General features: G+C 43.7%; 1 protein-coding gene across 4 annotated transcripts in view; it reads right to left on the bottom strand.

Annotated features, from left to right (window-relative positions):
* LOC106569778 (plectin) overlaps positions 1 to 13,203 on the bottom strand; it is a 137,291-nt gene that overhangs the window by 16,287 nt on the left and 107,801 nt on the right. For all 4 annotated transcript variants that reach the window (XM_014141390.2, XM_045694588.1, XM_045694589.1 and 1 more), the window contains 6 exons: positions 12,926 to 13,083; positions 1,782 to 1,960; positions 1,516 to 1,654; positions 883 to 1,239; positions 549 to 632; positions 345 to 449 (listed from right to left, as the gene is read on the bottom strand). In XM_014141390.2, coding sequence (XP_013996865.2) covers positions 345 to 449; positions 549 to 632; positions 883 to 1,239; positions 1,516 to 1,654; positions 1,782 to 1,960; positions 12,926 to 13,083 — 1,022 coding nt within the window. The remainder of the gene's footprint in view (positions 1 to 344; positions 450 to 548; positions 633 to 882; positions 1,240 to 1,515; positions 1,655 to 1,781; positions 1,961 to 12,925; positions 13,084 to 13,203) is intronic.

Here is a 13,203-nt window from a genome sequence, read left to right as displayed (position 1 = left end):
CATCCAACAAGTTTGTAGTCACTAGCTTGATGTAATTATTGTGTGCTAGGAATATGTGGCAAATACTACATTTTTGACTACTTTAACACACATAATTTGTTCCAATACTTTGGTCCCCTAAAATGGGGGGACTATGTACAAAACGCGCTGCCATTTCTAAACGGCTCACCCGATATGGATGAAAATACCCTCATATTAGCTGTCAGTCTGCACCTTTATCTCATAATCATTGTTTAATTAAAACTACCAATACTTTTGCAGCTCACTGTAATTGTAAACAACTTTAAAGCTACTGAAGCTGTAAAAGACTTAAATAAATTCCCCATCATGTCTATATGACCTACCTCTTGGATGATATTGTCAGATGCACACTCCATTTTGGTTTTCTTTAGGGGCGAAGCCAGAGGTGCCATCAGAGCTTTGTATGTCACCAACTGAAGCTCATAGTCCTGGGGAAAACACATTGACATAATTTACAAATGTTATTGATGCAACAAATCTCCATTTGCATAATCTTATTTTAAGTGGCATCTGATCTGTATACGCACCTTGACCGCATCAATATATGACCTTGCATGTTTTTGACACTCCTCAACCTTATCTTTGTTTTTCTCGATCTCTTCTAGGAGTTTCTGCAATAATAAAAGATTGTAAAAACTGACAAACCTAGTCTTGATAACGTAACATTATATTCCATCATCGAGCTAAGAAGCTTCATCTCCCCTATTTGTAATGGAAGCCTCCTGATACCTAGTCCTGAGTGCCTCACATCGATGGTGGATGATGTGAGCTTCCCTGTTACTATGTAAAACACTGAGCATCTAGGTAGAAAAGCGTTATATAAATCCAATCAATTATTATTATTAATCAGTTGTACAGTACCTTCTCCTGTGCCAACTGCTGCTTGAGGGCCTTGCTGTCACCGATGGGCACAGCCTGGATTTTCTCCTGCCTCTGCTTGGCATCATTGAGCCATCTGATGAGCCAGTCATAGCACTCGCGGTAGGCGCGCATCTGCCTCCCCAGCAAGTCCAGCTCGCGTTGGCGCAGGTCTATCTGGGCGAACATGGCCTGCCAGCGCTCCTCTAGCACAGCCACTACTTGGCGAAAGTGTTCCAGCTCGGCATCATGCTCGCTGTGGACCTGCGTCATCCGCTCGTTTACGACCATCGCCTTCTGCAGTTCCTCCTGGAGAGTGTCGAACGTATGCTGGTCATCCTCGGCCTCGCCAAGCATTGTCTACCAGAGAGAGAGGGAGAGAAAGAGAGAGAGAGAAAAAGAAGGAGAACGAGAGCGAGTGAGAGAGTTAGAGAAAAAGAGCGAGAGAGTAGACAGAGAGAGAGAGAGAGAGAGAGAGAGAGGGGGAGAGAAAGAACAAGAAAGAGGGGGAGAGAGAGGAACATTGCTACAAATGCATAGAAATCATTAAGTCACTGTCTGATAACCAGTCCATATGAAAGCATTGTCTACACACCAACGGATAGAATACAGTTCATTCTAACAGAGATACTGTACCTTTAGCTGGGTGCGGTAGTTCTCCACCTCTTTTTCGTCTGTTGGCATCTTGTTGACATCTCGTAAACGGGCTTCGTACTTTTTGAGGGTGTCTTCCACTCTCTTTGTGCTGCGGATCACTATGTCGATGGTTTGCAGTCTAAACAAGGAGTGGTGTATAGTGTTAGCTGTGTGTGTATTATGATTCAGATAAACTATTTAGATTGAAGATGTTACTTATTGGTCTTATGGTTTTGATATGCATGTAGAGTCAGTGAGGGACTCACTTGTCCAGGTACACGGAGGACAGACTGTAAATGTGCTCCATCTTCTTCAGCGTAATATCCAGCTCAGAGCACAGTACTGGGGCGGAGCTGGACTGCTGAGAGGATGTCAGCACCTTCTCTGTCTTCTCAGCCACATTGGTCAGGTCTTTCTTCAAGTCCTCCAACTCTGACTGGACTTTCTATGAGCAGAAAAGGGAATAATGGACCATAACTAGCCATTCCACCTGCAGTCTTTTTTTCATGGAGTTGCTAACAAGCAAAAAAGGAATACAAAGGTCTTCTGAAATTATTACGACAAGAATCGAGCAGATGTAACATACTACACAGCATGTCTGATCTAAAAATGTTAGTTTGCCCTTCTACTGTCTAACTTAATTTACTTGACACAAGGGAACTTTAAATAGTTTCCTAAACAATAACCCTCTGTTGAATGTGGCCTGGCTCTGTTTCAAATAGGCATGTTATCTATTTTGGGCTGACAATTCATCACAGATCTACCATTAACTTTAGTCTGTTTACTTTGGGATTGGATGTGTGATTTACGGTAACCATTGCAGTGGCATGGTGACCCCTGAATCTAAATTACATACAGTCATGTGAAAAAGTAAGTACAAACCCTGGAAAGTGTTTTTATATATATATTTTCTTTACATATTTGGACACCTGGATATTTGAGCTAAATTCCAACCACATTGTCACGTCCTGACCAGCAGATGGAGCTATTGTATTAGTTTTGGGGTCAGGACGTGGCAGTTTTGTGTGTGTGAATGTTTGTGTTGGTGATTGGGACTTCCAATTGAAGGCAGGTGTGTTGAGTTGCCTTTGATTGGAAGTCCTATATAGGTGTGTGTGTTTTTCTTTGGGGTTGTGGGTAGTTGTTCTTGCACTGTGTTTTTGTATGCCTGTAAGACTGTTCCTGTCGTGTGTATTGTTTTTCCAGTGGATGCTTTACTCCTTTTTTTAATTAAAACATGAGCATCCATATTCCCGCTGCAGTTTGGTCTATTCAACACGGCTCTTTTTGTGACAGAACTACCCACCACCAAAGGACCAAGCAGCGGAGAAGAGGACAGAGGAGGAAGCCACAGGAGGACTATTGGAAGCAGCGCGCTCGGGAGGAGATGGATTCCTGGTCGCTGGAAGTATTGGAGGAGAGGATTGACTGGACATGGGAGCAGTTGCGGGCCCACTGTGACAACCTGCCTGGGAGGCAGGTAGAACCCGAGAGGCAGCCCCAATCATTTTTTTGGGGGGGGCACAAGGGCTATTTGGCGGGGCGAGATTGGCGGGGCAGACTGGACAGGTCCCGTGCTTTGGGGTTGGGGCTGTGGTGAGGCCTGGGATTTTCAGGCCGGTAGGCACAGTACCAGCGCCCCGCATGTGCCAGGGCGAAGTAGGCATCGAGCCGGAAGGGGTGATGCCAACCCTGCGCTCAAGACCGCCAGTGCGCCTCTACGGTCCGGTGTTTCCCGCCATACGCACTAGCATGGAGGTGCGTGTCTCCAGGCTGGCACGTCCAGTACCAGCCCCACGCATCAGGCGTCTAGTGCGTCAGCCCAGCCTCGCCAGTCTAGAGTCACCTGAGCTGCCCGCCAGTCAAGAGTCACCTGAGCTGCCCGCCAGTCAAGAGTCACCTGAGCTGCCCGCCAGTCAAGTGTCACCTGAGCTGCCCGCCAGTCAAGAGTCGCTTGAGCTGCCCGCCAGTCAAGAGTCGCCTGGGCTGCCCGCCAGTCAAGAGTCGCCTGAGCTGCCCGCCAGTCAGGAGCTGCCAGAGCCGCCCGCCAGTCAGGAGCTGCCAGAGCGGCCCGCCAGTCAGGAGCTGCCAGAGCGGCCCGACTGCCCAGGGCTGCCTGAGCGGCCAGACTGCCCGGGGCTGCCTGAGCGGCCCGACTGCCCGGAGCTGCCAGAGTGGCCCGACTGCCCGGAGCTGCCAGAGTGGCCCGACTGCCCGGAGCTGCCAGAGTGGCCCGCCTGTCCTCCGGCCCAGCCCGAGTGGCCCGCCTGTCCTCCGGCCCAGCCCGAGTGGCCCGCCTGTCCTCCGGCCCAGCCCGAGTGGCCCGCCTGTCCTCCGGCCCAGCCCGAGTGGCCCGCCTGTCCTCCGGCCCAGCCCGAGTGGCCCGCCTGCCCTCCGGCCCAGCCCGAGTGGCCCTCCTGCCCTCCGGCCCAGCCCGAGTGGCCCTCCAGTCCTCCGGCCCAGCCCGAGTGGCCCTCCGGCCGAGCCCGAGTGGCCCTCCTGCCCAGCCCGAGTGGCCCTCCTGCCCTCCGGCCCAGCCCGAGTGGCCCTCCTGCCCTCCGGCCCAGCCCGAGTGGCCCTCCTGCCCTCCGGCCCAGCCCGAGTGGCCCTCCTGCCCTCCGGCCCAGCCCGAGTGGCCCTCCTGCCCTCCGGCCCAGCCCGAGTGGCCCTCCTGCCCTCCGGCCCAGCCCGAGTGGCCCTCCTGCCCTCCGGCCCAGCCCGAGTGGCCCTCCTGTCCTCCGGCCCAGCCCGAGTGGCCCTCCTGTCCTCCAGCCCAGCCCGAGTGGCCCTCCTGTCTGCCAGGGTCAGCCCGAGTGGTCCGTCTGCCAGGGTCAGCCCAAGTGGCCCGTCTGCCCGGCGCAGCTAGCGGCGCCACCGAAGTGGGCGACGCCGAAGCTGGAGCGAGGTCCACGTCCTGCACCTGAGCCACCTCCAGGATAGGTGGGTTGGGGAGGGAGGGTGTAGCACAGTGCCGTCGTTGACGGCAGCCACCCTCCCTTCCCTCCCTTATTGTTTAGGGGTTATTGTTTAAGGGGTTTTTGTTGGGGATTTTTTTGGGTGTGTTTTCTGTTGGTAGGTGCATTCCGGGGTCTGCACCTTGGGGGGGGGGGGGGGGGGTACTGTCACGTCCTGACCAGCAGATGGAGCTATTGTATTAGTTTTGGGGTCAGGACGTGGCAGTTTTGTGTGTGTGAATGTTTGTGTTGGTGATTGGGACTTCCAATTGAAGGCAGGTGTGTTGAGTTGCCTTTGATTGGAAGTCCTATATAGGTTTGTGTGTTTTTCTTTGGGGTTGTGGGTAGTTGTTCTTGCACTGCGTTTTTGTATGCCTGTAAGACTGTTCCTGTCGTATGTATTGTTTTTCCAGTGGATGTTTTACTCCTTTTTTAAAATTTAAACATGAGCATCCATATTCCCGCTGCAGTTTGGTCTATTCAACACGGCTATTTTTGTGACACACATGCATTGATAAAGGTAAACCAATTAACATGTCACACCAAAAAAAATGTAACTCTGAAAATGCAATTTCCTTATTGGAAAAAAAACTTAATACACCCCTACCTTTGCCATGACATAAAATAGAAAAAATTTGAATCAGGTGCACCAAAACAAGTGCAAATGATTAGAAAATCATCAGAGAGTAACTTGGGAAGGTCCAGCCTTCCATAAAGATTAGAAACTTGGTCTGGTTTGGTCTTAAGATTATTGATCCCCATGAGTCTGGGAGGGGTTAGATATCAATTTCCAAGCAATTCGAAGTACATCATTCCACTGTCCAACAGATCATCTACAAATGGAGAAAATTCCAGACCACTGGAAATCTACCTAGGACAGGTAGTCCCACAAAATTCAGCCCAAGAGCTGACCGAAAGATGCTCATAGAAGTCTCAAAGAACCCCAGGGTAACATCAAGAGATTTACAGGCTTCTCTAGCCACAATCTATGACAACTGTCAGAAAGAGACTAACTTGGCCTACATGGGTGGTCTGGAAGGAAGAAACCTCTGGCAAGACTTGAAAATGGCTGTCTAGCAATGATCAACAATGAACTTGACAGAGCTTGAAGAATTTAAAAAACAATCATGGGAAAATATAGTAAAATCCAGGTGTGCAAAGCTCTTAAAGACTTATGCAAAAATACTCACAGCTGTAATCACTGCCTGTAACGTCTGTTTCCAACTCACACCCTCAAACACGTAGATGCCCTGAACGCAGCTCACTTTCCAGCTCACACTCTCAAACACCTAGATCCCCCGAACGCAGCTCACGCTCCAGATCCCAATCAACTGAATTTTAATCACCTGTTCACACACCTATCACACACTACTTAGTTCAGTTCTTTGCACCCAATCACTGTGAGGTATTGTTTGTTTTGTGACACCGTCTTTCAGAGTGCTGGGTTTCCTGTGATTTACTCCTCCCGTGTATGATAGTTTTTGCCTGCCTCACTAACGACGCCTTTTGCTATTCCCTGCCTATACTTTAGCCTATCGGATTTCCTGTTATCTACCTATTGCCTGATCTCCCGGACTACGTTACTAGCCTTTTCCCTGCCTGTACTGTTGCCCTTTTGGACCCCCTGTGTATGACCTTCTGCCTGCCCCTGGACCCAGCTACCTGCCTCCTCCTGTGGTCCTTTGCAATAAACAGCTGCTGCGCCCTGCGCTTGAAACCAGCTCTGTCTCCCCTCGTGTTCATTACACCGCCAAAGGTGCTTCAACAAAGTAGTGACTCAGGGTGTGAATATTTTACTTTTGGTGGGTAAATATATACTGTACACTACCGGTCAAACATTTTAGAACACCTACTCATTCAAGATTCTTTTTTCTTTACTATTTTCCACATTGTAAAATACTGAAGACAACAAAACCATGAAATATCACATATGGAATCATGTAGTAATCAAAAAAGTGTTAAACAAATCCAAATATATATTTGAGAATTCAATGTAGCCAACCTTTGCCTTGATGACAGCTTTGCACACTCTTGGCATTCTCTCAACCAACTTCATCAGGTAGTCACCTGGAATGCATTTCAATTAACAGGTGTGCCTTAAGATAATTTGTGGAATTTCTTTCCTTCTTAATGCATTTGAGCCAATCAGTTGTGTTATGTCAAGGTAGGGGGGTATACAGAAGAAAGACCTATTATGGCAAGAACAGCTCAAATTAGCAAAGAGAAACGACAGTCCATCATTACTTTAAGACATGAAGGTCAGTCGATACGGAACATTTCAAGAACTTTGAAAGTTTCTTCAAGTGAGGTCGCAAAAACCATCAAGCGCTATTATGAAACCATTTTATTGGTAAACTACACGGTAATGTAAAAGTAAAAAAAAAAAAAAGTGTGATCCAATATGTAATATAGTACATTTATCATAATTTGGTTTTAATCCAGAGAAAAGTATATAGATCCTCTGATGGTGTAGAGGGATTCTAATTGTGGATTTAAAAGAAAACATCAATCGAACAATGACAGCTTTGTTTTTAAGCCCTGGATTTCTAATCCCTTCATATTATTGTTGGCTCTGATTATAACATCTAACATTAATAATAAATAGATATGCTGATATTTGACAAACTTGCTTTACTCTTGACAGTTTAAAACTTTCTGAGATGTAGCCATTATTTACTGTTTTACACCTAGGGTTAATATACATAACTTTAACCCATTTTATAGGAGATTCTCAAATTTAAATATTCCAGGTATTTATATATAAACTCCAGTCGTATTTTATTAAAGGCCTTTTCAAAGTCAGCTATGAAAACCAGGCCTGGTTTCCCAGATATTTCATAGTGTTCTATTGTTTCCAGTACTTGTCTTATATTATCTCCAATATATCGTCTATGTGAAAAACCTATCTGATTAGGATGAATAATATCTGACAATACCTTTTTAATTATATCCGCTAAGCATTTAGCTAGAATTTTTGCATCACAACACTGAAGTGCAAGAGGCCTCCATTTGTTTTAATGGACTGGATCCTGTTTCAGTAATAATGAAATTAGACCTTCTTGTTGAGTGTCCGATAATCTATAATTTTTATAGGAGTGGTTAAAACATGCTAATAACGGTCCTCTGAGTATATCAAAAATGGTTTGGTATACCTCCACTGGTATGCCATTCAGCCCTGGAGTTCCCAGACTTAAAGGCTTTAATTGCATCAAGAAGTTCCTCCTCTGTAATTTGGCCTTCACATGAGTCTTTCTGTACTGCTGTTCATTTTACATTATTAGTGGAGATGGAGGAGACAAAGAAAAACATATGCTTAAAGTACTTTACTTCCTCTTTCAAAATATTGTTTGGTGACTCCATCATTTGTAACAAGTTTCAGTAAAAAAAAATTGGTAGCATTTTTCCCTATACTCCATCCAGTTCGATTTATTTTTGTAATATATTACACCAGATCTTTCTTGAATAAGTTCCTACATTTTTGGGGGTTTTTCCTCTAACTTACTCTGAGCCTCTATGGTACAGTTTTTTATTGCGATCTATCTGTATCGATCTATCCTTCCATTTCCTATGGTAATATGGACTCTTTTGACCTAAACTGCTTTTGTCTTCGAGATGAGTACTGAATTGCATGGCCTCTAAAGGCACATTTAAAAGTGTCCCATACAATAAGCGAATCTGATGTACCTATGTTATGTTGGAAAAAGTCAGTTATAAATTATTCTGTTCTAGTTAAAAACAAGTTATCATCCAATAGACTATAATTAATGGTCCGACTACATTCTGTCCCCTATCAAAACTTTTTAAACTTTTGGTGCCAGAGAGAATGACATAAGAAAGTAATCAAGACAACGAGCTTGACTTGAGTCTCACCATGTATATCTCACTAGGGCAGGATATTTAAGCCTCCATATATCCACTAATTCCAATATATCCATGACATTCATGATTTCCTTAGGTGCATGAGAGTGATAGTTTGTAGTGTGATTTCCTTTACGGTCCATAGAGGTATTTAAAACCGTATATAATCTCCCACCATTATAATAAAGTCTTGTATTCCTTCTAGGGTTGATACATTACTATATATTTTTTCAAAGAAATGTGGGTCATCATTATTTGGACCGTATAGGTTAATGAGCCATATCTGTTTATGGTCCAAAAACATATTTAAAATCATCCATCTACCTTGAGGATCTGTTTGGAAAATGTGCCCATTTAGATCAAAATTACTGTTAATTAATATTATCACCCTTTTTAAATTTCTTTCCCCATGGGAGAAATATATTTCACCCCCCCAGTCCTTTTTCCACACAACTTCATCTAAAATTGTTGAATGAGTTTCCTGTAAACAATAGATATTGTATTCCTTCTCTTTTAGCCAGGTAAATACTGACCGTCTTTCCTTATTATCTAAGCCATTATAATTATAACTAGCTATACATATTTCAGCATTTACCATAATGAAGTACACATTTGAAATCTATTTATCATTCAGAGGGGTTGGGTTAAATGCGGAAGACACATTTCAGTTGAATGCATTCAGATGTACAACTGACTAGGTATCCCCCTTTCCCTTTCCTTTTAATATATGTTTGTAAACTCACCATTAAAGTGTACCATAGTGATTGAGTGTCCATATAGCTATACCATGATATTTGCATTGCTACTAAATTAACCTCCAATTGTTCCTCACTATTCCACCTGCTAAAACCCCTCCCCATCCCAAGTTGGGTTGTCATCCCAGTGACCGGCAGACCACACCTGTCCCCCTGGATCCCAAGGCCTCCAAGAGATCGGGACCCGTCCTTCGAAAAGAGCAGACAGTGCCACCCACAGAACAGAAGCAGATCAGCCACCAAAAGCATTTCCATCGCCCTCACCTGGATTTGTATTATATATAGCTATTAAGAAATATATATATATTAAAAATACTGCTTATGTTAATTAACAATTAATATTAATAATTAATAATAATTATTTGTAATAATGTAGGTGGTTCATGCAAAGGATTGTTACCTATTATCAGCATTGACATTACAAAAATTACATTTTGGCAAGCAATTATTATTTTAGCAAACAATTATTGTGATTCATCCTATATTGTCCCAATCATCTTTACTCCCTAGCAACAGTTGTGGGACACACACACACACACACACACACACACACACACACACACACACACACACACACACACACACACACACACACACACACAACCCCTTTCCCCCACAAACAACCATAAACTCAGATGCTAAACAGTTGTTCCATCCCAGAGCCCAACTCAGGAAAGGCCTTGATTTACGAATGCATATACAGTCGCAGCTGTATGAGAAGGCCTGCAAAATTGAGCAAAAATGGGCAGAAATGGGGAGATTTGATTAACCATTGTCACGTCATAGGTAGAGATCAAATATAGCCCCTTCCCCTGAAACACCCACACGTGGCCCTCGTTGGGACCATATTGGGACCATGATTTTGTGCCACCAGGGCCACAATAATATGCCCCCTCTCTGAATGTCCGAGTGTGACCCCCTCCCCATGGGTTACTGCAGCTAATGTTGCCAGCACTGCCACTGCCTGGGTGGGGGCCACCAACCGGCTAGGTACAAGGTCGTCAAGGTTTTCATTAGCAGGTTTGAGAATTTCCTTCTATATTATGCTCTCCTATCAGGGGCTTTGGCTTTGTAGGACCAACCCTGCCAGGCAGGCTCAGAATCTAGATGGGGCGGTGCTGCTTAGTAGTGTAACGTTAGCTAGCTACATTAGTTGTCTTTGTATCAAAGATAAAGGTAAACGCAGCCACTGCTAGCTAGCCAACTCTACCAGCTAGCGGTATTGTATCATGTCCGATTTTAAAATAGCTTTTTGGTGAAAGCACATTTTGCAATATTCTAAGTACATAGCCCAGCCATCACGGGCTAGCTATTTAGACACCCGGCAAGTTTAGCCTTCACCAAAATCAGATTTACTATTATAAAAGTTTGATTACCTTTTGTTGTCTTCGTCAGAATGCACTCCCAGGACTGCTACTTCAATAACAAATGTTGGTTTGGTCCAAAATAATCCATCGTTATATCCGAATAGCGGCGTTTTCTTCGTGCGTCCCAGACACTATCCGAAATGGTAAATCAGGGTTGCGCGCATGGCGCAATTCGTGACAAAAAAAAATCTAAATATTCCATTACCGTACTTCGAAGCATGTCAACCGCTGTTTAAAATCAATTTTTATGCAATTTATCTCGTAAAAAAGCGATAATATTCCGACCGAGAATCTCCTTTTCGGCAAACAGAGGAAAAATCACAAAGACGTGGGCAGCCAGGGCACGCGCCTAAGCCCACAGTCCCTTGATCGGCCACTTGAGAAAGGCGATAATGTGTTTCAGCCTGGGGCTGGGATGACGACATTCAGGTTTTTCCCGGGCTCTGAGCGCCCATGGAAGACGTAGGAAGTGTCACGTTAGAGCAGAGATCCTTTGTAAAAGATAGAGATGGCAAAGAAGTTCAAGAAATGGTCAGACAGGCCACTTCCTGTAAAGGAATCTCTCAGGTTTTGACCTGCCATTTGAGTTCTGTTCTACTCACAGACACCATTCAAACAGTTTTAGAAACTTTGGAGTGTTTTCTATCCAAAGCCAATAATTATATGCATATTCTAGTTACTGGGCAGGAGTAGTAACCAGATTAAATCGGGTACGTTTTTTATCCAGCCGTGAAAATACTGCCCCCTAGCCATAACAGGTTAATAATCTATTTTAAAGTGTGTATCCCATATCTGCACAAAATTGAAAGCTCTCTCTCACTACCCCTGTTCACAAACACACATGGGCTCTGGGATTTGCTGCCCCTATCCTTTTTCACTTACTTAACTCCACACTTTTCCAAACACAAAAACACACCCCACCTTCCATCACAATACATGCACACATACCCACATGCATTCTATGTCCTCCGTGTTTTATCTCTTCCATGTTGATTCAGTACCTTGTGTTCCAGTTCCTTATATTTCATGATGTATTATTTCGCAAATTATCCTTTCTTCTAATGCTGTCTTATCAATTTATTAAATACTGTAAATGGAAAGTCTAAAACAAATTATTTTCCAACATTCCCTAACTAGAAGAATATAGTGTAGTTGTAGTTTATTTCTTTAACAATTCTTGTATTTTATTGCTTTTCTATATATTTTTTTATTACAATCCCTATCATGGCTAGTGTTGGGTCTTCCATTATTCGACGACTCTATGGGAACTTTGTAATATTTTGAATAGTCATGGAGTAGTCTTTGTGTCTCGGAACATTTGGTTATCAATATACAGTTTGTCGACTACGAGAGCTACACATTTCCCTTTTAATCTATTTTCCTTGAAGATTGGGTGCATATCTTTGCGCCGTTCTGCAATTTCTTCGGGAACTGATCATTCATGTCTATTTTCGTGCCAGCAAGACTTTTACCCAGTCTTTTAACCATTATTTTATCTTTAAAGAAAGCAAATTTGGCAACGATTGGCCACTCATTTCTCTGTCCAAAACGGTGTACATGTTCTAAGAACTTCTCCTTCTTTCTCTTGGATACCAGTAAGTACCAGATGTTCTATCATGGATCTAGTCTGTATGTCAAGTAAGGCTTCTCTCAGAAAGATGTTTTCCTTTTTAAGTTCATTAACGTTGGTTTCAATCTTGTTGACTGTCCCTTTTAGCTTGTTGGTTTCTTTCTCCAATGTCACAGCTTTCTCATCACTCATCTTGAGCCTTGCCTTCAACTTCTTTATATCCTTACTGACTAATTCGAGTATGCCCAATTTGTCACTTATCGATTTGAACAGATCGGTTCCCACCCTTACCATTCCCAGTTGTGAAAAGCTTAAATTGTCTGTGTCAGTCGAAGAGTCAAGTTTTCTTTCGGGATTGGTTCTCCTTTTTTACACTCCGTCGTTTGGGTGTTGCTTGATTTGGTCATATTTGTCGATACATTTCTCTAGCCTTATGATTTGTTTTGTGTTGTTATCAAGATTGAAGGTTATTACCCACCAGTTTGTGAAGTGCTAATATTTAGTCTAACTTACCGATATTGAATATTATGTTTTGATCTTGAGGTGATCTACACTACCGTGTTCAGTCCGCCATCTTGCTCAGTCTAGGGTGTGAATACTTATGATAATGAGATATTTCTGTATTTCATTTCAATACATTTATAAAAAAATCTAAAAAACATGTTTTCACTTTGTCATTATGGGGTAGGGTGTAGATGTGTGAGAAAAACATATATTGAATATATTTTGAATTCCAACTGTAACACAACAAAATATGGAATAAGTCAAGATATATGAATTCTTTCTGAAGGAACTGTATTTTTGTGTCGACCACAGGAAGACTAGCTGCTGCATGTGCAACAGCTAATGGAGATCCTAATAAACTAAACAAAACAATGTCACTTAGGGGTGACGTCACTGCAGTACCTTCTGCTCAGTGGTCCTCTGGGCGCAAGCCATGAGTGGATTCTTGTCCACGGGCTGACGCAGACGTGTAACGGTGCGAGTTTCACAGCCCTCCAGCTTCAGACGCAGGTCCTTGATCTTGGTCAGGTAGCTCCGACACTCAGATTCATCTTCCTCACCTGAACAGAATGGAGAAACCATTACAAAGGTGTATAAAAAGATTAATTTACAGCTCAAGAGGACTAGAATCCCAGATCATAAAATAGTGCTCTGATCGCCGATTAACCTCTTAGACTATA

The sequence above is a fragment of the Salmo salar genome, chromosome ssa14 (assembly GCF_905237065.1).
Source record: "Salmo salar chromosome ssa14, Ssal_v3.1, whole genome shotgun sequence".
Lineage (NCBI taxonomy): Eukaryota > Metazoa > Chordata > Actinopteri > Salmoniformes > Salmonidae > Salmo > Salmo salar.
Note: the sequence above shows the minus strand (reverse complement) of the source record. Positions and strands in the feature narration are given on the sequence as shown.